We start from the raw sequence: 27,693 nt of genomic DNA, 5'->3' as shown, positions 1-27,693 counted from the left end.
AGCTACTTCTGGTCAATGAAACCTATCCAGAACTACTAACTAAAACAAAGGCACCCATTTTTCCTTTTACCCATTCAACTGATTTGATGATTACTTGTTTGTATTACCCCCCAACCGCTGGGCACAGCTAACCTGTCATATGCAAGAAGCTAGAACGTTTTGTTTTGATAGGCTCTGCCTGTTTTGGGTTAGATGAGTTCAAATAGTCTAAATTAACCTTTGGTAAAACCACTTAAGGATCTTCTTTCATCCATAAGTTACTTTAACAACTAACCCTATTAAAACAATTGACACAATGGGAGCTAGCTACTAGCTTGCACCTGATAAACACATCAAATCCAGGGATGGCAGGATCATCTTTGACATGCTCATGTGCAAATGTGATGTACAAAGATTTGACCAAAGGTATTTAATACATTTTCCATGCATCTCCAGATGTCATTAACTCAATTTTTAGGCTTTGAGAATCGGGTACGGGAATGAGCAAAGCTCAGATACTTATAGCCATCTTGTGCAAGGCTCCAGTCCAAATCTTTGTGATTTGGACTGCCCACCTGCAGCTCATGTTTTTTTCCTGGATTTGCATGTACATTTTGAGATTTCCAAACGTGTTCCACAGGCTGCCATGCCCCCACTTTGCTCTTGGTACTACCTGCATGTTACAATATTTACTGCTCTGCTCATTGAACTGCCTGCCTCGGTTATTACTTGACATTATCCACATTGGACATTACCAGACCTCCCTTATTCGATGGACAGCATTCTCTTTTCAACCTTAGTACTTCCTGCAATTTCCAATATCTTCTGCTTTGCTCCATGCTATGCCTGCCTTCATTTTGTCCTTGGTCAAGCCTGCATAAGACCAGCCTAATGCCTATATCTTGGACTGCCCCATTCTGTCTTCTCCAGTTTGCAACTGAGATCATGCATTCTGTTCAAACTGAAATATCTGCCAGAACCTACCTCATTGGACTACTTCATAGACTCTCTTCTTAAAGGTTTTCTAGCTCCATCCGCATGTCATCAAGAAATTGCACTGACTTTGCTACCTGCAGGAAGTTCACTGTTTACATATTATTAGGCCAAGATCAAGTCTTAAAACAACCTCTCCATTGCTATTAACTCATTCATTATCTTGATCTCCAGCTTTGTGCACTAATTTATCATGTATAGTTTTCCATCCACATATCAGTACACCTTCCGATTGCTTTTGTGCCAATGCTCTGCCTGCTCTCTTTTTTAAACCTGGGTCATATAAGGTTAATATCCCTCCCCATCTTTCATGCAATGATTCGGTCGGGTTCTCCCTTTGCTTGTTTCAGCATTGGGGTCAGAGAAAAACTCGCTGGAGGCCACTGCTAAGCAACTCCTTCAGTAGATTCTTCGACAGTGGTGAGTCAGTAGTCTGTACCCAGAACCTAAGAGTCATTTGCGGCCCTCATCCAGAAGTGAGAATTACCAGAGGCATTAGGAGGAGTAATTATTACCACTAATACTGCTCCCATTCCTACTAGTCCTGTTGTGTTAGTGGCACTAATTACTGACATCACTATTATTGATTTTAGTGATATTAGTTTAGTAATATCAAAACATATGATGATTTTGATTTTAAAAAATGACTGCAAGGGCACAGGAAAGGTTGCGCATCACTAGTCTAAAGGCAAATCTGAATGAAATGTCCTACTCTTTGGAATGAAAAATTCCCCAGCAATATTCCACTGCCAGTTACTAGAGCATAATAAAAAGCACATTTGGAAAACATTGTAGTCTTTAATTCTGACTTGTGCTCTTTCATGCAGGACTTTGCAGAAATGCTGAACAGGATCAGTCGTGATGACAGGACTGCTAAGAAAGAAAAGTGCAAATTATTTCTGGTCAAGTTGGAGTACTGGGATTTAATGATGACTATGGGCCTCATCAGAAGTTGGCCGATATCCCGGCGGTAAATGAGGGATACCGGCCAAAACTAATAGCGTTACCGCAACTCTGTCTGGCATAATTAGCGCCTGGATCCCGAGTTGCGAGGGGGAAGGGGTGGGGTTTGGGAAGTCCTCATTCTCAGTGGGTCCTTTGGACCCAATGGGGTATATTGGGCACAATTTGCACCACAGTAATTGCGCCGCAAATGGGAGGAAATTGGCAAGATTTACCTTCTGAATCACCAACTTTCTGCCGAAACACGGGATTGGGCTGAACGGTAATGTGGTGGCAACGATATTACCGCTGCATTTTTACCACTCCGCCCAACCCCTGATGAGGCACTGTATCAGCAAGTTATGATCACTCCCCGATTACCTCTGATGGCTTGTTCAGACAGCAGAACTACCAGTCTTTGTTTACCTGCAAGGGCTTGTGCATACAGTCCAGCAGTTAATTACTTACTGCTCATCACCAAAGGATTATACATGGGAATGGTTATTTACTTCCTGCTTACCTGCAAGGGCTTGTACAGATGGCTGGTCATGTGTGCTCAAGAGCTGGGCCTGAATTGTTTCTACTACCCTTTTAAATCTGCGGCTAGGACCTGCAGAAAAGAAGAGAGGGCAGGTGATTAGTGGGTCATTCTATATAAGACAAATACTGACGAGAAAATAGAAAGCAAATTCACAATAAATTTCTATACGGTGAAGTATTATGACCAATCCTCTATTCAGTGCTAGCAGTATTGCTGGTCAAAGTCTTATCTCATGGTTTTTTGCGGTGTCTGAAATACAGAGAAGTCCATAGACTTGGTTCATAGTCGTCACTGTTACATGAGAAAAGCACAATATATTTTTCATTCTATTTTCTTTCTTACTTTTGGCTGTCTTTGTATTGTTTTTCCTCTGTATGCTTCACTTGTATATCTTCCTCTTTCTTTCTTTTTTAGCCCTTTTATATTTTCGTCCTTATTCCTTTGTCTTTCTGTTTTTCTTTTTCAAATATTCATATTCCTGTTTTGTATTCTTTTGTTCTTCACTCATTTACTCTATTTTCTCTTTATGGTTATCCCTTTTTATGTTTTTTTCACATTTATTTTTATTTTGTCCTTTTTTCTTTACTTGTTTCTAATTTCATTCCTCTCCATTTCTCTGCTCTGACCGGATTTCACTTGCTTTTCTTTCTCCTTCCTTAGCCCATTTTCCTTTCTTTCAATAAATGTATTTTATATTTCCCTTTATGCTTCCTCTAAGTATCATTCAGTTAATGAATGTTGCTCTTAACACTTTGCTGATTTTCCTTCACTGTTTTTTTCAACCTACTTTTCACATTTCCTGTCTGCCTATTTTCTATTTCTTTATTCATAGTTTCTATATTGGTTTTCCCATTTTAGTCAAATATACTCTTGGGTTTCTATTTCTCTTGGTCTGCTGCTTCTCTTTTCTTTCTCCTTTCTCTTCTGCTGTTTTTCCATCCATTTTATTTTTCATTGTTTTTCTCCTTTTATTCATCATCTTTACTGTATAAATAGGACTTTTCCCTCTTCCTTTTCAGTTCACTTTGTTGTCTCCTTTTTCACCCTTATTTCATTTTCTTTGTGTTTTTTATTTTTGCCTCACATTACACACTGGGTCTATCTGTTTTTTCGTTACCCTCGTTTTAATTTGCATCTGTTAATCTGTTAAGTTATACTTTCATTCCCTAAAATGTTTCTATTTCTTAGCTTTTTTATTTTTCATTTAGTTGTCTCCTCTTTTCTCGCAGTTCTGTTTTTAATTTATTTCTACTCTCTGTTTGCTCCAATTTATATTTTTTCATATTTATTCTATTTCACTTTTTTCTATTTCCATTTTCTTCTTTTCTTTTAACTCATTTGTTTTTCTTTTTAATGTTTTCCTTTTAACATGCTCCTTATGTTTAATTTCCTTGTTGCTTTGCCATTTCACTTGGTTTTTACTCATTTTGTCTTTCTCTAAAACTTTTCTGTTTTTTCGATTTCATGCTTTCATCCCTTCTTTTCACTTTCTTTTGTATTCTCTTTTTTGTCACTTTTTCAGAATTTTTGGGGGTTTATTTTTGCTTTACTTTGTCAGGTCTTTATTAATTTCTTCTCAATTCTTCTATTTCATTTTCCTTTCTCACACATGTTTCTATTTTTTCTCATATATTCAACTAACATATTTCCAACTATGTAGATCTTTTCTAATTCTTTATGATCCAAAGTTACTTATATTTCTAGAATCTCGCTACACTCTTGCTCCCTCTCTTCTCCCTTCTATCCTCCACTCTCGTTTTCTCTCTTCTTCTTTATCCCTTCCTCCCTCCTTTCTTCACTCTCTCACTGTCCTTTCCTCCCTCCCTTCTTTGCATTTCCAGCTTTGTTTCTTCAACTGCGCCCTCAAATCCCCTAATCATGTCATCATTTTCCACTCTTTCTTCTAGTTTGCCCCTTACTCTCCTTATCAGTTTTGAGCATCTTTGGTAATTTTCCTAAATGTTTTTTTTTTGTTGCTATTTCTACCACTTACCCACACTGTCCTCAGAGGTTCAATAGTTCCTTATTTGCCCCTTTGTAATTTAAGCTGCTTCCCTTCTTTCTCTTTAGATCTCAAGCAAATCTTGCACTCTCCCAGTTTGCCCCTTGCTCTCCCTAACAGTTAAGGATCTTTCCCTGTTTGCCCCTCAATTGGAATTTCAAGTCCTGTTCTCTTAACCATTTTTCTCTGTCACAGTTTCCCCACTTTCCCACCAATGACCCATCACTCATAAGTAGTTCCTACTCTCTCCCAGATGTCTCTCTTTTACACTGTAGTAATCTCTTGGATGCATCACCCTACTCCCTACTCCCCGTCTCTTCGTTAGCCCCACATGTCTCCATTATATCCCCAAGAGCTTTCAGTCTTTGCTGATTTGCCCCATACTCTCCTCTGCCATGCAGTTCCCTCTTTTCTGTCTCTTTCTTTCCAAGGCCATCATCCTTCTTTCTTTCCAGATTGTCCTTCTCTCTCTTCACAGATCTTTCTCCTTCTTACCATTTACTATATGCTCTCCTGTCTCTCAGGCTGTCCAGGTCCTGTATTAAATGTAATCTACACCCTTGTTTACCAAACAGACTTCAGCAGTTCCAACCCCATTCACATCTGCCCCGACATTTTCCTTGAAGATTCAATTCACCTTTTTATTTACATTAACAGATGCGTCTTTCATAGTCAGTCAGCCAAAACAGGTAACTCACAGAACAGGGCAACAGTTCAATAGCTAACAATCTTTTGAAATTGGGAATTAATATCTGCCCCTCTCTCCTCACTCAGTCCATCTCTTGTTGCACTAGGGCCATAATCTCCCCAAATTTGCAGAGGGTGTGCCATATAAGACCCAGTTACGTTATATGATCGCCAATCACTGCAGCCAGCAGTTTGTGCTTATTCCACATTTCACGCCCACTATCCCATCCCCACCAGTTCTCATTATCTCTTCTTATTAATGACGTTCCATACCTGCTGCCAGTTTAGCTTATCACAGTATATATTCTGACAGGCTGCTGTGCCTCTACTTGGCCATAGACTAGAGAACCAGAGTGCTTCTGACCTGATATTAGTGTGAAAGTAACAGAGTAGATGCCGTTCTCCTTCTGCGCTTCTACCCCCTCAGAGTAGCTGATGTCCACCTGGAACTTGATGGGCTTCTGGAACACCGAGGGCCCAGCAGACGACTTATATTCCGCCCTGAAACTCGTCTGTGAGATGACACTGTGACTCAAACTGGGAATCTGTGGGGCAAAGGAAAAATGCTGAGCATCTTTGTAAGATTGTTTCTCCCAGATAGGAACAGAAGCTGATTCAGATTGGCAATCAAACCTTTCACCAACAGTCAGGTGACTTTGACAGTTGGATAGGATTAGTGCTATAATAATCAACCACAAAATACGAAAGACACCACATACTATAAACAATAACATACCCCCAACACTGCATATTCAGGATATGACTTATCACTGTGGAGTTCTGTGAACCTGCATTGGCCCATGGATGCATAATGAACTTCTTCATATCCTGTTTATTTATGACTGGGGGTATATTAGGCCATAAAGTACACATTACATTTTCTTACGGAGTGCATTTAAACTGTGAACATTGTGTACCTATTTACATTACTTTCTAAATAGGCCCAGCGTTTAAAAATATGTGATCATAATTACTGGAATGTGTAAGGAGTGTTTGCAACTTCATAGCACTGTTTGTAATAGGTGTCATTGGTACATAAATTAATCATACTCGTTTAATCCACTTTAAGATGATAAGGCTGCCTCAGCCCAGCCAGGTTTGAATCTTGTGACATGCAGGTAACACACGGACCACCTAGCACGAACAGTAACAGACTGAGTTATCTCATTCGTATTTAGAGTTATTGCATTTAAATACATGTATTTTATCTGCTAAAAACAATAAAACCTGTCCAACAAAACCTTGAAACTTGAGTAAATATACTGTTTTATAAGGTAGGTGAACAGGTTTTAAAAGGGAAATTCACTTAGTTTAAAATGCTCTCACCTTAAACGGCAGAAATGGCTGCCTTTTACAAGAAAAGATTCTTCCAAAACATAGAAAAACAGATTATTTTTTGACAGAGCAAGACGCAGCTGCTGTAGGGAATCAAACTATTTTCTACAGCACTGAAAGAGAAAACGTCCACACGTGACTCTTTAGTCCGTCATAGTCATATTCATGGGAATCTGGGTGACACTAAAGACATTGAACTGTGTAGTAATTCCTGTTTTGAGAATATTTTGGTAGACATACAAATAACATTTCATATTATTTTGTGTTTGATGAAAACAAGTTAGTAGGATACCACAAGGTGGATTTCAGGATAGAGGGCATCATTTCAATATCCCTTCACAGATTTGGTTGGGAAATGGCAAGTTAAAAATGCAAAGTAAACTAAAAGATTATTTCCCCCTCTCAGAGTTGTCTCTGTGAAAGATGCATACCCACCGACAGAAATGCGTGGACAATGTCGGCCTTGATAGAGCTTAGTGGCTTGTCCTTGATGACGACAAAGATTTGCTCCTCCTTATCCAGATTGATGAAGTTCCCAAACCAGGACTTTTTTGCCAATCTGCAAAGAATCAGAATAAAAATTGAATACTTATAAAAAGAAAGTACTGGCAAACGGGCGTTCCAAAAATCAACAATCACAATATTCACACTGTGCTCATGGGACTTGTGCTGACAATAAGTGCAACTTTGAAATTGGTAGAAGATTGACAATATCATGGGCCTTATCATGGTTTTAGAAGTGCAAATACTGCCTATTGAAGTTATGGTTGCCACCAGTGGTAACAGTTGTGCCTCTGCCAAATTGTGAGTTTTTATTATTCTCCATCATGAAGTTCCAGTGGACTTTATTGGAGAATGGAGATATTAGGGATGGTGGTAATACTGCCATATTTTGGAGGTAATACCACCATGAACATGAAGGCAATTTTTTACCTTACAGATACAGAATTAGGCAGACTGAAAAAAAATGTATTGCAATACCAGTTTCACCTACTTTTCCAGATACCCCCAAGCCCATATTGAGGCCATGTGTGTCCTCTATAGATCCCAGTATGCAAACAAAGCAAGCATCGAAAGCATCTCTCAATGCAAGACAATGCTAAATGGCCTATCAAATCATACCTCACTTAGGTTAACACATTTCATTCTTAATACTAATACTGTGCTGAATCCAGGGAATGTGTACCGTTTGACAAAGCGGGAGCACACCCTCTGAAACTAGGGAGGTGAGCCTGCTACTCAGCACACTCCTTAGGGGACAGGGCAAACAGGATCTCAATGGGGTGACCACCCCCACCCCACTCCTCTTAGGTAACAAGGAGGGCCCACATGAAACAACTGTAACATCTCCCTTGACCCAAGAGTCCAAATCCGTTGTTGGATACCTGGGAGCAGAACACACTAATAATGTACAGGGACCTGTAAATGTGTATTGGCTTGGCTGCTGACCCTACCTTGTTGCCAGAATCTTGGAACCAATGGTGCTGCATCTCTCGGGGCAGAGAGGCTCGAAAAAGGGCCAAACCCCATACATGCAGGGAAAGAGACAACCGCTGGGAAGGAACTAGCTGCTGCAGGAGGCTCAGCCTGAGCAATGGTGTGCGTTGTGATTTTACGAAGGGTAAATAGACTGCCTTTGCTTTACAATTCGTCAGGTTTACTTGCAAATTGTGATTTGCTCTACAACCATAAGTGTTGCAGACCAGAGCTCAACAGCCCCCATCAGGACATTGTTGCAACAAATCAATTGCCCAATTGCTCTGAGGTGTAAAATGTAGAAGTGTAAAATGACATGACAGGATATAAATAAGCAAAACTAATTAAACCAGCAAACCTGGACTACTAAACACATCAGAATACAGAGGAGTCTCCCTCTATAGGACCGCAGTTCTGCCTCAGCCTAAGAGAAGCCATCAGAGAATGTGCAAAAAATCATCGGAATCCAAAAATTGAGAAATTGTAGTTGATGTGCCACTAATACAACATGACCTCCAGAAAAACAACTGATCAAGTAGAAGAAAAGAGCTCTAGAAGTAATAGTCAACACTTTGAGCTCCCAAATAGATCGAAGAGTACATGAAGACAATGGTTTAACTGAGGATGAGGAAGGTCCGGACCAAATCCCATTTCTTGACAAATTACTGCAAAAAAGACCCTCAGCCCTTCTAAACTGTCAGTATTCTTTGCTTTAGAGCTTTGGTCAAAAAACCATCCCCAGGAGCACCTACCATAAGCGATTATTGCTAAAGTACCATGCTGCAGAGACAAGGAGGCAGGCAGTTCTAAGATCCATCAGATCTGAAGTTTTTAAGATGAATTTTTAGAACCAGACCTGTGGCAGGGTTCTGACAGGTGAACCTAATCAGTGATAGACACATTAAGTATCATTACAAGTGTGGCGGTATGGAAACAAGGGTGCCGATAAGCTTACCGGAACCCTTGGTTCTGGACCAGCACACTACGAGTCTGCCTGCAGGGCCCATAATGCCTGGCAGGTCTGACCCTGCCGGGTGCTTCAGCCCCAGTATGCAGAGTCGTCACGGAAACACTGGCACTGTTACCAACGGTGTTGGTGCATCCGTCTCCCCACTGCCATGGAGTCCTATGGGACTCCACGGGAATGGGGAGTTACCAAATCCGCTACCTGACTTCCTGCGCATCCGGGACCTATAATGTGCCTGTGGCACCGGGAATTCAGGCGGCGGATTCAGTGTTTCTGGGTGGCGGCAACTAGACGGGGGCACCGGCAAGTTACCGCCAACCTCGGAATGAGGCCGATAGTCTGGCCAAACTCAATCATGGTAATGCGAGCTGAGAAGTAAGGCAGACTGCAGGCCCTACAGGGGTAGCGTGGGAGAACAGTTGACCACACATACAATCAAGGATTAGAGACCACAAAATGTAAATGTATTAGGCCTTAAACACTGAACATGTCAAACGTAAGAAAATAATATATCAAAACAACTCTTATATGCATATAGTTTGTCATCTCAAAGTGAGATTACCTACAGTTTAGACAATTAAAATGTAGCACGTACAATGAAAAGTGCACCGCATTAAAATAAACTATGTATCCTATTAAATATAAGAAAGACGCCTAATTTAAGCATTTATTTCCTAAGTAGGCCTAGTGCCTCAACAGAGTCCAAGTTCTAGGTAGGTACCGGAGAGACGTTAGGAAGTCTGAAAAGTTCTCCTGCACAAGCTTTGGCAAAGCCAACAGGTTGCGAAAAGATAAAAGTTTAAAAGCACCTTGAAAGGCAATTCTGGATTTTAGGGGTACAATCTCAAACTCACCACACCAAGGGCTACCCTCTGGGGGATACATGGCTAGAACTCTACCGATCACAGACAGGCAAGAGAGTGTTAGGGAGTGGACTTTCCACCCCTAGAATTTTATGATGGCATAGAGGGAGAATAACAGGAAAGTAGACGGACACTTCTGCCATTAGTTATTTCAGTGGAGGTCCAGGGGACGCAGGTGCAGTGGCTAAAGATATTGTCATGACGGGGTGCAGCTATGCAGCGGTTCTGATCACTGGTTCTGGAATGGCTCTGACAGACTTGCAGCTCGATAGACCAGACATCTCAGAGCGCAGCCACAGTGGTTCTCATCATGTAAATAGACAGAGGATACAGCGGATATGGGCAACATTGAAGATACCCTGATCAGGGGTCAGCACTGAGATTTATGTTGGCGGTAAGGGTCCTGCTCCAAGAAGGTCCCTTTTCACTCAGGAGAGCAGTAACAGGAGGAGAGATGATCTTAGGTCAAAAGTCGATGACCTGCTGAGCCCCAAGCTAAATCTCAGGACCTTGACCAATGCAGCAGAGAGGCCTTGTCTTTGCATGGGCCCGGCAAACTTCTGAAATCTTTCAACAACAGGCCAAGGGTGAAGGACTGGGTGGTCCCACCAGTCCAAGGGCCAAAGGGCCAACGAGGCTCTTCTGCGACTTCGGCAATGGTGGTTGTCTTTGCTACAAGTCTTCTGACTCTTCAACACAAGCTCCTCTTCTTCCGAATCTTGGCTGCAGTGCTCAACCTGAGAAACGATGGCCTGGATCCTCTTCTTATCCCAAATATGGGATGGGGGATGCCAAGCACATCAATCGCAAGGATCTGCACCAGTCAAACAGGTAGAGGCTGTGCAGTCATGAACATCCACAAACCCCCACATCTGCCCAGCAAAAGACACTTCCAGGCAGAGATGCGTATTGGGACCAAACAGTACCATCCCTGCCTGGTCAGTCTTTTCACACTAGCCCAGGAACCAAGCCAGAATCCGGGAAGTGCTTTATCTTATATGGTATTTCCTAACATGAAAGAACAGCAAGTCACACAGAAAGCACGCTGACCAAAGGACAGGACTTAAAACACATCGCACTGCCATTTTGAGAATATGGTATTTTAAATGGCATTAAGCAGCAAAAAGAAAAAAGGTTGCACACGATGGAGCATTGGAAAAATAAGTACAACACAATTCACTGCCACTAGCATGTCCTAGGACTATCCAAAAGCAAGAAAAGGATGCTACAGGAAACAAGGATGTTACTGAAAGACAAAGGAAGAAAGGATGCAAAGCACCCATGCAGCATTTCGTTGCAAGGTGATGTGTGCTACAGTAAAAACAACACAGGTAATCATGAAGGAGGACACAGTGCCCCTGCACTGGTGACTTTAGGGGATGACCAGTACACCCCAAAAATAAATTAGTTGAGCAAGGTAAGTGAAGCTAAAAAGGGTTTACTTACCTCCAAAGTCATATTAGGGTTCAAGGCAAAGCAAAGAGCTAGGTATCCCACTGATGCCAAAATAAGGAAGGTTGAAAAAGAAAAATCTTTCTTAACCAAAGGTAACATCAAATAGGGAGACAAGACACAGTCATTTAATCCAGATTACACACAATCAATTCCAAAGCCAGGGAATTTATTTTGTGAAATTAAAAAGACTCTGCAAAACCATAACCTAAAATATATGTTTCTGAACCTGGTGTGACAAGCTAGAAGAAGGCCTGCCTGTCATTGGGCCTCATTCCAAGTCTGGTGGTCCGGAAACAAGGGTGCTGGTAGCAACGTGTCAGCACCCTTTGTGGACCGCCAGACTATGGGATTGCCTGCAGGGGCTGGCTCTCCCAGTAGGTCTGACCAGCCAGGAGTATCTGCCCCTGCAGGCATGGTTTTCACAGAAGCGCTGGCACCGTTGTTAAAAGTGCCGGTGCTTCCGTGTCCCCATTACCATGGAATCCTATGGGAGTCCACGGGAATGGGGACTTACACTTTCCGCTGCTTAAGATCCCGGGCTGACGTGACTTGTAATGTCCGGTGGCACTGGGACGTCAGGCGGCGGAACAGTGTTACGTGGTCAGCTTCAACCCGCCGGGAGCACCGGCAGGTTGCCGCCAACCACGTAATGAGGCCCATTGTGTTGTGCCCTGTGCTCAGGGTCATGTGCCTTGCAAGGCGGCTGGCCTGAGGTTACATGAAGGCCTGCCACCCTTCTCGATTGACAAAAAGGCTGTGAACATGTGTAGAATCCCGCTCTCTTGCTCCGAACACCTTGCTGTTAATGTATCCTTGGCAATACATAGTTGGAAAACCTTATCATAAACCTGGGGAGTTGTTTGCTAGATATAAAGCTCTTTTGTTGCAGGAAAGTTGCACGTTTGTAACCCTGCAACAGAGAGAAGTGTGTTTGTTTATTTCTGTTCCCAGGCTCTGGATGAATCATTTTCTCATTGTTCAGATGTGACTTTGTAACCATGGGACATGCTCGGGCAGCAGTATGAGTCACAATGGAAAGTGATCCCTCTCAGCAACCAGGCTACCAAAGAAAATGTATTCCCCCACTCATCAGGGTTTGTGAAGTACTATAACATTGTTTTTAAGAAGGTAAAAACGTTCCTTCTTATGCTGGAGTTCTGGCTCATTCAAGGGATGGCTCACTGGAAGCTTTAACCATATGGGAAACAGCTTCTCCAAGGATTATAGGCCACCCCCTCTCTTTCTCTCTGTCGATCCCTGGTTTGGCTTTGGGGGCCCATTAATTATCTACTTGGTTGCCTGCATATTTTAGGGTTGGTAGGGGAGAGTGTTTTTGTGCAACCGCTTCCCCCATCCACCTTAGCGTGTGGTCCAATTGGGGAGAACTGGGGACCCCAGTGTATCCCTCTTGGGCCAGCTTCCACTAGCCTTTGAAAGCTCCTGGCTCCTTTGACCCCCCACAAGGTTGGGACCCAAGGTTAGGGATAGGTAGGAGACTTTGCCACCATGGCAAAACTCAAAATCCTTTATGCAACAACACTGTTTTTTACCCCCATCAGAAGCAGGATATTAATTGGACACACAAGAATTTGATAGATGATCGGATCAACAGAGATTTTCACATTGTGGAACAATGGCAATGTCCTTTAACTGGAGAAAAGATGCATAGACCTATAGGAGATCCTTGAGCCATAGTCTGTATTGTCTACACATTGCAATTTATCTTCAGAATCAACACCGTTAGAAGGGGTAGGGTAACCGAAATGGCTAAACCCAAATGGGAAGATTCTCTGTGTTTTAGCTGAATGACACAAGAGACACCAATGGCTCCAAAGTGACATACATATTCATGAATAGTTGGCAGAACCACATGGCCGCCCAGCTGGCCCAACGCATGATGCTCTATCACACTTATTAATAATGTAGTTTGTAAACTGCCCCAAATGTGTGATACATTATTTTACAGGGTACTTGCTATGTACTGCTCATTGAACCTATTCACATGCAGTGCCAAGGGTGATTATTTGCTGTCATTTCACTAGCCAATTGTATTTATCTACAAGACCCTGCTGTTCATTCATGGCATTGGTTATTATTGTGCTTTATGGGTTTAGTTACCTGGTGTGAATCCTGACGTGCGATTTTAGAGAATCCTCGCACAAGAGCAATGGCTAAGTTGTTTCTGTTTGAGAAGGGGTGCAGCTCGGGTGTGAAGGAAGTGTATGGGTTAGTTCATTTTACTATGTTTAGGATCACCAATTGATCCTCAGGAAACAAAGATTTTCATAGGTAAGACACTAAGATGACCTTATAAGGGTAGGTAAAGTGACAATAGTAAGATGAGATGTCCAAAGCTTAAATGACTATAAAAAAGAGGTTCAGTGTATAGTCATTGTTAATAAAGAGGGGGTCATTACGACCTTGGTCGTAAGGGGTTAACAGCGCCGGTAATGGTGGCAGAGCCATCAACCCCTTACCGCCCCATTACGAGTCTGCTTGCGGGACCCGCAAAGGGCGCCTGGTAAAACCAGGCGCCCTTAGCAGGTCCCGCTAGCAGACCGGGAGCTAACAATGGGCCTGTTATTAACGGGCCGTTGTTAGCTCCCTCCCCATTCCTATTGAGCCCTATGGGGGCTCGAATGGGAATGGGGATGTACCGGGTCCGGGTTCCTTGAATGAGGAATTACCTTTTTCCCATTCTCTTTTTTGAATCACTGACCTATCTGAGGTGGTGAGAAGGACTTTTACCGAAGTCCCTCTGCCACTGCAACCCCTTTTGACTCATTAAGAGTATATGATCCTGGATTGCCCATGAGGCTCCCAAATTCGTGGTGCTTCTTAAGCATCCCATATGTGCCTTAGGGTGGTTATATCTGCCTACAATGGTTTTAGGAAGTAAACTGTTAGGAAAGATTTTCCATTTGCTACTTTACTTTCTTCCCAAAGACTTCGATGGGACAACCTGGGGGTCAGTCCGAGTGAGGCGGTAAGGGCTTAACGGCGCTGGTAATGGTGCCGGAGCTGTCAACCCCCTACTGCCTCATTACGAGTCTGCTCACGGGTCCCGCGAGCAGACCAGGGTGCTAACAATGGGCCCGTTATTAACAGGCCCGTTGTTAGCACCCTCCCAATTCCCATTGAGTCCTATGGGGGCTCGAATGGGAATGGGGAATGGTTCCTCGAATGAGGAATTACTGGATCCTCCAAGGTCCGAATGGCCCGGTAATTCCTTATTCGAGGAACCTGGACCCAGTACACGGTAAGGGGGTAGCCATGCCGCTAATAGCAGCATGGCTACCTCCTACCTTGTAATGGCCCCCTCTGTCTTTTTGCTTTGCCTATTTTCCTCATTCATAAGACTATCATTCATAAGACTATCAGTACTGAGAAACTATGGGCATCATTATGAGGTCGGTGGTATCCCACCGGTGCCACCGGCGGGTTGCTGCCGACCCCATAACACTGGATCCACCGCCTGGCTTCCATGTGCCACTGGGACATTACAAGTCCCGGCGGAGCCGGAAGTCAGGAGGCAGATCTTGTAAGTCCCCATTCCCATGGAGTCCCATAGGACTCATTCCCATGGGAATGGGGACTCAGAAGCAACGGCACTGTCGCTGATGGTGCCGGTGCTTCCATGGCAACTTTGCCTGCCAGGACCGCTGCGCCCAGCAGGCTCAGACCTGCTGGTGCAGTGGTCCCGGCAGGCAAACTCATAGTTTGGCGGTCCGGAAACAAGGGTGCCGGTAAGCGTACTGGCACCCTTTTTTCCGGACTGTCACACTTCTAATGAGGCCTTATCTCTCTCTTTGTGAATTGTGTGTGTTACAATTGCAGACATCACCTAAAAGTGAACTGCAGTTAGGATGCTTTGTATCCTTATAACTCTTTGCGTATTGGTTTTTTGGTTACTTTAGCAATGTGCCTAGGATGAGCTGTTAGCCACAGTTATTTTTCTACTGTGTTTTGTTAATTTTAGTTGTGCAGTTTTGCATTTACCGCACATAGCTATTAAGGGTGGCTATCAACCAAAGATGGCCATGACACAAGGTTTTCACTTGTTCTTTGGTAAATGTTGTTCTTAAGCCTGGACTTCTCAGGTCGGGAAACGCTGTATATGGAATGATATGATATGATAGTTTATTTATATAGCGCCTATACACAATGTGTTTCAAAGTGCTTCAAGGCAAGGGAGGGAACAAAGAAAATACAATGACATTCTTACAGGCCATGAACAGTAAGGATGTGAAATTAACTATCGTACTTGACCTGACGACATTTCAGATAGTGCAAGAGCTAAGACATAGATAAGGAACGGAGGAGGAATGCCCTTACCCACAGAAAGCTGCTGCTTGTGCGGGCATAGAGGCGGTTTGTGTGTGAGCCCTGAGGTGGGGCTGGCACTGCCTGGTCCCAGTCCACATTTGGGTGCCTGAATGTCTGTTGCTGGGCAGGTGTTGTGGCCAGTGGCTATCCACTGTTGGATAGCCACTGCATGTTTGAATGTTGCAGATCCTTACCATGGATTTGCTTGGGCATAATCCCAGTCCAAATGTTGGATAAAAGGAGGGCTCCTGCAGCTATCTGACAGACCGTTGGAGCCAAGTCCTCTACTGAGACGAGCAGTCAGTTGACAGACCGTGGTCTATCCCTGCATCTGACCAATATCGACTTCAATGCTGTCCCTGGTGTACTGACTAGCTCTCTTCTGGGCTGCCTTGATACAGCTATCGCCATTCTGAGTGCATCCTTGGAGGTTGGAGGACCTTCAACTTATGTAACAAGGCTCCTGCTTCTGTAATTTCAGATTCTTGCATCAATGGAAGCTGTGCTGGGTCTGCTCCTTTGTTCGTCCATTAAAGATCACCTGTCGCCACCTGACCGTGGTAACTGCCATTGCAATCCATCTTCTTCACTCCATGAAAGTGTTCTGTAGCGGTCTGCCCTGCAGAAGGCTTCTTTCTTAGTTTAGGTGCTCTACTGGGTGCAATCTGGAACCGATTTCAAAGCACCACGGCCGACCAAAACTAAATCTTATGTCCAAAACGAACCTCTGCACCCTTGACCCTGGGGCCATCCTCGACAGCAACATGCACAGAGGATTGTGTCCCCAGCAGATTCTGCAACACCAGCAGTGATTTCTTGAGAAATTGGAGTCGGGGACAGGACTACATACGTGTTTATGTACCCCCTGTCCTCCATAGGGCTACAAGGGTGTAAAATCCTGTCCCTAAATTACATGTTCCTGACTTTGGTCGGTTGAGACCTGGTCAAGGATTCCTTCCTACTACTATCCTAGTGACTGGGATTGAGTGAGTTTACTTACCTGAACTGTATCTAACTTTTTGATTATAACCACTGGCAACATCAATCCCTTATTAAACATACCTGTGAAGTATCTACTTTGAAACGGGAGACTTTTGGGCACAAGGCCCCAAACCATTTTAAGTGTGGACTTTATAAGGGATAGGGAAGCTGTTCAATGATTATCCTGAAGTGCATTTTCTATTTCTAATGCATCTGAGTACTTACCACTGTTACACTGGTTATTGAATCAAATGCTATTCCGCATTTAATAAGGGTGAATGTATTTATCTGTTTTATAGTGTTGGTGTGAGAATGTTTGACTAGACGTTTTACTTGCTTAGTATGTATTTTAAAGGTCTAATAAACTATTGTATAGTTGTATACATACCTATCCAACTAGAATTATTGGTGTTGCACTGTGTGGACTTGTTGTTGCCCAAGACCACTCTCACACCCCTCCTGAGACTAAGCATTGCCACTTTGACACCTTACCTTGATTGGGTTTGGCTAAACTCTCTGTATCTCCCTGTTCACCATAATAGGGTGGCCTCCCAGAATCCTCCCTCCAGGGCTGATTTAGAAAATCTATCTTAACATAAGCTGGTGGCCGCTGTAATTTAGTTTTTGCTTCATCAGCCCAATGAACATTTATGATAGCCATTGGTGTACCAATGTATTTTGTTAAGTTCTGCTTGCATACATTTTGTTTTAGAAGCTTCCTTTGTTCAGGGGAACCACAAAGTAGGACAGAAATGCCAGTTGTGCACAAATAGGCTCTTTGTGAGCCCAGCCATTAACCTTCTATAGTGTTTTGAACTGGTGTAGATTAGTTCCTGGTTCTGGGCAGGCCATATCACATCCTGTGATGGTGATCTTAGGTGAGTGGCGGATGTGCTTACTTAACTGCTGGAAGATTCCTGCTGTTTCCCCCCTGCTGCTGCATTTGAAGGACCAAAACTAGCCATACTTGCTGGACCCTGTGTTCTGGGCTTATCTTCGGTTCTGATTGTTGAGCTTCCTGCATCCTCCTGCTGGCCTCGTTGGTTGGATGGGCCAGGCTTTCCATGCTGGAACAATCTGCAGGCCATTTTACAGTCAGCTTCCTGCATTATTTATTTATTTATTTATTGTGCATTTGTAAGGCGCTTATACATCAAGAAATTATGTTTCAAAGCGCCCACAGGGCAAAGGGGGCGGGAACATGGGAACAAAATATATAAAATAATACTGATGAACAGGAAAGAGGCAGTCCTACTAGGACTTGTGAGCATTCAGAACGTTGCAGGTGCAGAGAGAGAGAAGGGAACAAGGGAAGGGGGTAAGTGCTAGGAGTTCCACAAAGGAAAGTGCCATGGAGTCAGTTGCCTGCAACAGTTAAGTGCCTGAAAGAGATCACTTGGTAAAGAGTGGTCAGTTGCAAATACAGTAAGTGCAGGCCTGTGAAATACAGGCCAGTGGATGCCCACAGGCAGGTGCTGGGAAAGGTCGGAAGGCTGAGGTCGATTGGGCAGACGGCAGAGGTCCAGAAGGACACATAAGGGCTCAGGCCACCAATCTCAGTGACTGTGGGGTTTTAGCACGGGAAGGAGAGGGGAAAGGAGGAGGTGAAGAGGAAAGTCTTGAGGAGCTTTAGGAATTTGTGGAGATCTGGCTCAAGATGGAGAGGAAGGGGGAGGCTGTTCCAGAGGAGGGAGGCGGCCGAGGAGAGACACCAGCTTGCTGCTTAGAGAAGCGCTTGACACGTAGAGAGTTGGAGCCATTGGAGTGTAAAGATCTGGAGGGGGAGTATTTGGTGAGAACAAATTGTAGATAGAGTGGCCTTTGGCCCCATATAGCCTTATGGATGATGCGGAGGGATTTGAATTTGATCCTTGTAGCAACTGGGAGCCAATGGAGAGATTGTAGGGCTGCGGAGATACAGTCCCTGGGCTTCAGGCCAAGGATATGTCTCGCAGCCCTATTCTGGATAAGCTGTAGGGGGTGGATAGGGGAAGAGGGTAGAATAAGGAAGAACCTGTTGCAGTAGTGCACCCTAGAGAGTACCAGAACTATAGAGACGTGGAGTTTCTGGGAAACAAGTGAGGTAAGGAAGGATACTTCTGAGGAGGTGGAGTTGAAAATGGGCCTTCTTGACAAGGTCCTGGATGTGAGGGAGGAAAGAGAGAGAGGAGTCGAAGATGACTTCAAGGTTTCTGGCTTCAGATGCAGGTGAAGGGGGAGAGTCCATAGAATGTGGCCAGAGTGAATGGAGGAGTCCCAATAGGAAGGATTTCAGTCTTGCTGGCATTGAGGCAAAGATCATTAAAGGCACACCAAGACTGGATAGCAGATAGGCAGTCAGGAATGGTAGAGGGAGTATGGAGAGGATCAGAGGGAAGTTTGAAGAAGAGTTGTGTGTCATCTGCATAACACTAGAAGGGAGGGGAGAAAGTAGAAATGAGGTGAACAAGCGGGGCGAGATAGTTAAGTTAAGAGACGTTAAAGAGCCAGGCTGAAAGGTTGGAGCCCTGGGGAATGCCACAGGTGGAGGAAGAGGTAGGAGAGGAGAAAGAGCCTAGGATGACCTGGGAGGGACAGTCAGTGAGGAAGGAGATCAGCCAGTCCAGTGCCCACTCCAAGATACCAAGGGTATCATGGAACCGTTTTATGAGGATGGAGTGGTTGACCATAACAAATGCAGAGGAAAGATCAAGTAGAATGAGAACAGCAGGAGAGTTAGTATCAAAATATGCAAGCAGTTCTTCATGGGTGTTGAGGAGAACAGTTTTTATTCCTCTGGATGCTCGGAATCCACATTGATGGTCATGTAGGCAGACAATGAGCTCAGTATGCTGGGCCAGTTCGGGGAAAACCAGCTTCTCCAAGAGTTTCCCAAGGAAGGGAGTGATAGAGATGGTTCGTTAGTTGGCCGGACACAAGGGGTCAGCGGAAGGCTTTTTCAGGAGGGGGCACACAAGAGAGTGCTTGAGGTAAGAGGGGAAAGACCCAGTAGCAAGACAGTGATTGCAGAAATCAGCAAGTGCAGGGGCAAGGGAGCCGAGGTTGTCCTTAATGGTTCTGGAAGAACAGGGGGAGACTGGATTGGAGGAGACCTTCATAGAGCGAACAACCCTAGTGACCTTGTCCGATCTGATAGGAGAGAAGGAGGAGAGAAAGACTGAGGGAGGATGGGAGGCCTGGGGTGGCAAGGGTATGGGTGGAGGGGAGGGAGAAGGGAAGGACGAAAGAGTGCTCAGGATGTCCTGAGTTTTTTCAGTGAAGTGGGTGGCCAATGCAGTGCAGTGGTGCCTGAGAGGGAGGAGGCGAGGTGGAGACTACAGAAGGATTGGCTCATTCCTTGCAGATTTTAAAACGTTCTGCCATGTTGTCGGATGCTCCAGAGACACAAGTCTGGATGTGGGCACTCTTCTTGGAACAAATGGAGAGATGATATTGCTTTTGGAGAAGGCGACAGGCCAGTTTTGTCAAGATTTGAGCTTGAGGTCTGTCACTTCCGTTCTGCAGCTCTGCATTTGCACTTCAGGCCTGCTAGATCAGAGTCGTAGCAAGTGTTACGCTTGCTGGCACGTTTTAGGCGGATCCAGATGACTGGGACAAGAATGTCGAGAGTGTTAGTGATGGCGAGGCGGAGGTTGCTGAGAGCAGAGTCAGATGTAGAGTTTCTGGTGGGATGAAGGTGAAGGCAGCAGCTGACACTCGTTTCATCGGGCGGATGTCTGTGAACGATGTTAGCAGAGCTGGGAGAGGTGCAGTCAGAGGGCCTGGAGGACCCAGGTAAGAGGAAAGGAGGGAGTGGTCGGAGCAGGAGAGCAGGGTGGTGAGTGGGGCAGAGAGCAAAAGATCAATGTGGATAAAGGCATCAAGAGTTTATTGCAATAGTTGTGCCGCTTTGGTAAACGTCACTGCCATCGGCTGGAAGTTTATTGAGACAACAACACCCTGCTGTCTCTATTCTTCATGACCATCCTGGGTCTGCCCCAAGGTAGTCTTTGTCGTGGAATCCTTCTGTCACGGGGTTGCCCTTCTTTGTTCTCAAGCTTTCAGAAGCTGTTTTGCTGTGTTCTCCCACCTTTTCAGACTCATCCTCGTTGAAGCTTTTGCTTCTGGCTTGAGAGTCTCACACCTAAAAGAGGAACTAGCTCTTCTTTACATCGTACGGGTCATCATTGGTCTGGGGTTCCTGTCCCAGGATTTTTTCATCCTGGTAACCATACCTGGAAAAGAAGCTTTGCACTCAACAGCTTGTTTTGCCTTTCTGGAACAGACTTTTCAGGAACCACCACCATGAGCCCTGTGGTGATGGGTTACTCCCAATACTTTCTCTCTGGGTTCCTCGTGGTTGAGACGTTTCACAGGCAGGTTTAAACTGCATTTACCATGTTGATTCTCATTGGGGCTCAGGCTCATACTGCTGTGCTGCATCTTCTCCTGTGGCTGCTGGTTATCTAACCTGCCCCTCAACCTTTTCATTTCGGTCTTGTCTGGTCTCCCCTGGAGTATTTTGCTGCCGGTAGCATGCCTGTGGGGCAGAACTGTGACTTACCTCATTTTCTCCATAAATGCGGTATGCCTATCAACGTTTTCCTATTGACTTCAATGGGGAACATTTAACTTGCTTGAAACTCTTCTAGAGTGACTTAAGGGCTGCATACCTGCCCCAGGGAATATTTCCTGCATCCAGTTTGGGTCCAGCAAGTTGGAAGCCAAAAACTAGACTTTTTAGCTTGCTCCTATGATTTAGGTATTTTTTAAAGTATTGTCTTCTACTTCTGCTAATATGAATGCCTGATTTTAATGGAACTCACACTAGTGACACCACCTAATTTTCCCTGAAGTATATTGACCTGGTGCTATCAGACTAAATGAATCTTGTCCTTTTGTTTTAGAAATGTTTCCACCCCTCAAAGCATTGCATTGACAGTGAGATGCAGATTTTAATTTTTCTAATAGTGTGTCCTAGAGGTCTTGAAATACTGTGACTTTGTTATTGTTGGAAATTGGGATCTGATTTGACTATTATTACTGTGAGTTCTGATGGCTAGTTTCCTTTTCTTCCCATCCCTTCTACATATATTTAAGGTGCCAATCACTAGATAGTAGACTTACAAAATAGAATAAGGCTGTGTTGTGTCTTCATGACAATTTACTGTTTTTACAAATACACTAGCTATTTTTACAGTGTGTTACATTTACATATAGTACTTGTTAAACTAACAGAGGGATATAAAAAATTACCTTCCTTGTGATTGAGGTTCCCTTAGTCCTCGCTCTCCCTCCTTCTCTACTGGTTGGGACAGCTGGCTAAAAAAAGATAGCTGGCACTTTAAGAACTTGCAAAGTTTTGGAACCCTTTCATGCACGCGTGTCCCTCTGTCAGCAGGCACCCATGCTACACCCCCACATCACCAACTGCCACACACAGTTCCATTATGTTTTCCCACTACGTCCAAGGTGGCTGTGACAAAGTATATGCTTTACTGGGGATAGTTGGGTGATTGTTGTGAAGGAGGAAGAGCAAGGACTAAGAGAACATGACTCACCATGACGCATTTTTTCACTTCTTTTTCACTTCTATGTGGTGCTGCTCTCCCTCCATCTTAAGTGATGAGGACCAGAGTAGAAAGCCTTTAAAAATGGAAGGTTGGCGTAGAGAGCATATACTAGAGAACTTCAAGCAAACAGGTTGCGTAGCACCTCTTAGCCAATGCAAGCATTTTTCTTGAAGATGTGCCTAACAAATAATGTTTGAAAAATGCAAGAGTAGCAGCCCAAGTGGTAGGTATACAGATTTCTAAAATTTGGATGTGCATTATAAAGGCCACTGGTGCTACCTAAGTAGTAAGCTTTCGCTATACAATAGACAACCCACCTGGCAATAGAGGCCTTAGCTGTTTTGCTGACAAGAGAAAGGCCACCATAGGTTACAAACAACTGTTTAGATTTTCTAAACGTTCTTATATGCTCTATGAAGAACTTTGGAGCCCTTGAAATGCCCAGATTGTGTAAGTCATCTTCTGCTGAAGAGAATGAGGTTTAGGCTGGAAACCTGGCAGGAAAATCTCCTGATTCAAATTCAAATCAGAAACCACCTTCAGTAGAGAGGAAGGAAAGGATGTTCGGAGGGCGACCTTATCACTATGGAAAAATGAAATAAGGTTCCTTCAATGGAAGAGCTTGGAGCTCTCCCACTCTTCTCACTGATGTGACTGCCACTAACAAGGGAGTTCTCCGGGGTGACAAATCAATTTCACAGTAGCCATAGGTTTGAAAGGTTAAAGCATATGTGCAGCTAAATTCAAATCTCATTGAGGTGGAGGCTCTCAAATGGGTGGATACAAACAGAGAAGACCTTTAATAGGACAAGTGTTGATCTTACCTCCTGTAGTGGCTAGGTAAGATAATTTAGAACCATTTAGTCTTATACGGTTTGCTTATGGACTCTTTCCTGGCTGCCACCATAATCTTTGTTCCGAAAGGTGTATATAAGCAAAAGCTAATTGTTCAGGTACCACGCTTTCAAGTTCAGTAATCATGGGGTGGGGTGGGATGAGGCATCTGCCCCTTCTGCTGAGTTAGAGAATCTTCCACTAGAGGCAGATCCAATGAAGGAAGAATTGGTCCAGGTGATCCACAAATCAAATCTGACGTGGCTAGAAAAGGACTAAGATGATCATTGGTAAGTTTTGTGCTAACTTGAGCCTCATTAAGATCTTGTGGATCAAAGGAAGTGGAGGAAAGCGTGAAGCATCTTGTCTACCAATTCTATCAGAAGAGCATCGGCTAGCGAATGAATACCGTGATCTCTCCATGTTGCATATTGTGGACAGAGTGCATTGGACAGTGTAACAAACACATCCACTGCTAGAAGATCCTACCTGAGGAACAACATTTTCACTGCTGAAGAATTCAGAGAACCAAGGATAGCACAGGGGCAACGCGCTGGTCTTGGAAGCAAGACCATGCAGAGCTACAGAGGTTCGAATCCCAGATCCGCGCTTAGAAACCAAGCTCAGGTATGGTATAAGGCATGTTATAAAAAAACCTATAAAATATCAAATATAAAAAAATATAAATTTGTTGGGCGCAGACACCATTCTGCTTAGATTGTCCACCAACACATTCCTCTACAATCCGAAAAAGGCGGTTCCCTAGGGCCCAATAGCGGATTTGTTCTGCCAGAAGGCATAGGTGATGGGAATAAGTCCTGCCTTGCTTGTTTATATAACACATAGCGGTAGTATAGTTCATAGAAACCTGTACCACCTTCCCCTGAATAAAGGGTAGTAAAAGATTTAGAGCACAGAAAATCACTCTTAGTTCTAGGAAATCTATGTGATCTATTATGTCCTGATCTGACTTAAAGAACATGGGTTTTAAGATGTAGACAACGAGCTACCCAACTGTATTCAGAGGAATCTGTTGTCACTGTAATCTGAGGTAGAGGTGGTTGAAACAGAAAACAAATCAAAGTTTTCTGAACAGCTCCACCAAACCAAAGTCTCCTGGACGTGCTTCAGAATGTAAATCAACTTGCTCTGAGGATCGGATAACTGACTGCAGCTGCTGGCAAGATGCCACTGAAGCGTCTGCATCCTTAGCTTTGTGAAAGGAACAAGTTAAATTCATGAGACCATCAGGTCTAGACGTGTTTGAAACCACCATGCTGACAAAGACTGTCGGCTCAGGGAAATAGAAATCACCTGTTGAATTGCCAAGTCCTGACAGGGAAAGGCTTTTTTCAGAGTGGTATCCATTACTGCCCCAATAAACTGGATCCTCTGTGATTGAATCAGGTTTGATTTGGGAACGTTTATTGAAAATCCCAGTTCCAACAACACATTACAGGTTGTCTGAACCTTTTAAATCACCTCACTTGGGGACGCGGCCTTTAAAGTCAGTTTTCTAGGTAGGGATATGCCTGAATATTCTTCAATCACAGGTGAGCATCAACCACTGACAACTCTTTTGCGAAAAGTATGGCGGCCTAGTTCAACCCAAAGGGGAGACATATGTTTTGGTAGTGGGGTTTCCCTACTGTGAATCTCAGGTACTGGCAGTGTTCTTTCATGACTGGAATATGAAAATAAGCATCTGGGAGGTGTAATGATGCCATGCAGTAATTGTGCTGAATAGCCACCAGGTTCTGTGACACTGTTAGTATGTGCAAAGTCTTCACAAAAAGAAACTGTTTCAATTTGGAAAAATCCTAAACAGTCCTTATTCCACCATTCATTTTTGGTATTATAAAATAGTAGGGTACAACCTCTGATCTTTTTCCTCTTCTGGGACTAATTCTACAGCTCCAAGGAAAGACATTTCAGAATCTCTCAGAGAAGTTCTGTAGGTGACTTTTGGAGCTTTCATGGGCAAGAAGTTGGAAAAGCAGAGCTGGCCAAAGAGTAACAGGTGGATTATGTTAAAAACCCACAGCTCTTGAATAATATTTTCTCAATGATGTATTCTCCCCGCTACTGGGGAGGTATTTTCCTTGATGTGAATCAGAACTAGTGACATACATCCCCGGACTTAAGTCAAATGGACTTCTTAACTTCCTGAGTGAAAGCTGATGAAGGTGTTGAAATAGCCTTCACTTTCAGCCTGTACCCTTTTTAAGGAACAATAATACAGTTTAGACGCTGAAACAATCGAGCCATTTGATGCAGAATAACAAACCTTAAAGGTTTTAAAACTCTGATGTGGCTGCTTCGTAGAAATCGAACTCAACAATTTTGCAGCGGTAATGCTCACCTTACACTTTTGTAACACTACATCTGTTGAAGGGTCGAATAGTGTTTTATCATCAAACAGCAAATCCAGTAACATTTCCTGAATGTCCTGATGAAGGGTGGTAGTTGACAAATAAGCATGCCTATGCATTCAGAAAGCACTATTCAGGGCCTTTGCCGTGCGATCAGTCATGTCCGCTATCTCCAGTAACTGTTGCAGTTCAGCTTCCCTACCTTCTGTCATCCTTAAAGTGAACACATCCACTACCCCTCGTGGAAGGAATCCTGTGAATCTCTCCAGATTCTCCCAATTTAAAATACTAAAACCTCATATAACAGTGCTAGCATTAACTTACCTACATTGTAGAGATGCATTTGTATATGATTTCTTCCCCTGAATTGCCCATGTTTTTGTATTTTTATCCAACACTAATGCTGGAGATGGGGATGGCCCTTTGTCTTTGGTGCACAACTCCAATGAGATCACTGAAGATTGAGCAAGCATGTTATCCATTAGTACAAAGTGATCTTCTATAGAATGTATTATTTAGAGTCTAGCGACTTTGAGAAAGAAGACTACAAATGAGGTTTAGCCGAATGACTCAGAGCCTGTTCTCAACCTGATGCTTCAAGGGGCAGTATAGATTTTGACTGATGCGTGGGCAGTCTATCAAAAACTCCCAGAGCTTCAGGTTTTTCCACCAGAAAGATTTCCTGTATGGCCATGGATAGCGTTTCAAAAAAATTATTGTGAGGGCGATAATGATTGTTGTTCACCATCAAAGTCTGAGTCTGTGTCATTAGACATTCTGTTTTTTTTTAGGAGGAACTGGACTACCAGTATTTGGAGCTGAAGGACCAGGGTGAGGAATCTGAAGACCCCAAAATATCCTTCATTCTCTGAGCCAAGACTTATAGGAATGGCTCTGAAAGCATGATTTCCAGGACAGTAAAATTAACGTCTTTAGCCATAGTAGATGGTCCATGCTGCTCCTCTTCTGACCTCATAGGGGAAGTGGAAGAATTCACCCTGTCCGGTAATTCCACCATTACCATCATCAAATAATTTGTTTCGGAAATTATCCATAAAACCAGTACAATAGTAACATACAAAATTGACATTTACAATAAATAGCCTAAGCAAAATTCAAATCGAGTATGTACGTCTTGTGACGAATTAAGAGTATTCTTCCCTTCTCCCCAGGGGGAAGCCTCCCCCTGTGAGGCTATGGAGGTGAGCCCACTCCCCCAGACCCTCCCTAGGTGTCTGGGAAAGTGGGATCTCACTAGAAGAGACTCCCCTTTAGGGGACAAGGACTCCCATACCTGTGAGGAACTAATAGTAACATATATGGGACTATCAAATGTGAAGAACATTATAATAAAAAAGTGCTTTTTATATAGCGCTTTAATCTAAAGCGCCTTACATAGGACATATTTACCTACATTACTATAAGATCTAAAGATGTGGCTGAGGACAGCACTAAAATGCCTCATTACAAGGACAAGTATCTGTCTCTTTAAGGAGAGACGCACATATAACTGAGATGAGTAGACTGAAGATGGAGAGCACACCTGAGAAGAGGCAAAGCACATAGAGCGAAGAGCATAAGAAGGGGAAGCCCTCCTGACATCTTGACCCCTGGAGGAGGAGGAGCCGAGTAGAGCCACGGAGCTCCTGACTTTCAGAGAACTCCTGAATGCCAGAGGGAAACTCTGGAAGCGCAGCGTTTCCGAGCAGAGGAGAAGGGAATCCTAATCCAGGTGGTTGTATGACCAGGACAACTTTGTGGTGTCCGTGCACCCATTGAACAGCATCGCAAACCACCCAGCCGAGGCATTTAACGAGACGCCCTCCTACCCACACTGATAGTTGATCACAACTAGAGAGAGGACAGGGTCGGGACACCAACAACATCGAGAAGCATGAAATCCAGATCGAAGAAGGGGAACCCGAGCAAGCATCGAGCCCAATAAGGTTTCCCTGCCGATACAGAGGTAATGGGGAGAGTGGGAGAACCGGGAGGCCGCCAGGGCATCATTATGGGGCGAGAGAAACTCAGCCCAGGGAAGTTTACAAGATACTGAATATAAAGCCATTTAAGAGGAAATGTGTTAATGTGATAAAGAAAATAACGAATAAGCCTGAAAGAGAAGATATTAGGAATTGGACACACATATCCTGGTAAGAGGGGAAAGTACCCCATGGTTTGAGAAGTAAAGCATGGAACAAAACAAAGAGAGAATTCTATAAATATGAATATGAAGTAAAATCAAGCGCACCAAATAAGAGGAGAGATAATCCAACTGAGCAACCTCAGGAGAGGGGGAAGGTCAAGTCACAAGAAAGTATACCCAACTTAAGTTGCAAGAGTCAGAAAGACATACAAGCCTAGATCAAAGTATAAGAAAGAGTGCTA

General features: G+C 43.8%; 1 protein-coding gene across 4 annotated transcripts in view; it reads right to left on the bottom strand.

Annotated features, from left to right (window-relative positions):
* The window catches only part of LOC138527139 (serine/threonine-protein kinase BRSK2-like), a 743,148-nt gene that overhangs the window by 36,716 nt on the left and 678,739 nt on the right, over window positions 1–27,693 (bottom strand). For all 4 annotated transcript variants that reach the window (XM_069638239.1, XM_069638257.1, XM_069638249.1 and 1 more), the window contains 3 exons: window positions 6,915–7,038; window positions 5,509–5,689; window positions 2,435–2,524 (listed from right to left, as the gene is read on the bottom strand). In XM_069638239.1, the coding sequence (XP_069494340.1) occupies window positions 2,435–2,524; window positions 5,509–5,689; window positions 6,915–7,038 (395 nt within the window). The remainder of the gene's footprint in view (window positions 1–2,434; window positions 2,525–5,508; window positions 5,690–6,914; window positions 7,039–27,693) is intronic.

The sequence above is a fragment of the Ambystoma mexicanum genome, chromosome 1q (genome assembly GCF_040938575.1).
Source record: "Ambystoma mexicanum isolate Mex_15411 chromosome 1q, UKY_AmexF1_1, whole genome shotgun sequence".
In the NCBI taxonomy this organism is placed as follows: Eukaryota; Metazoa; Chordata; class Amphibia; order Caudata; family Ambystomatidae; genus Ambystoma; species Ambystoma mexicanum.
This window is presented reverse-complemented; position numbering and strand designations above follow the sequence as displayed.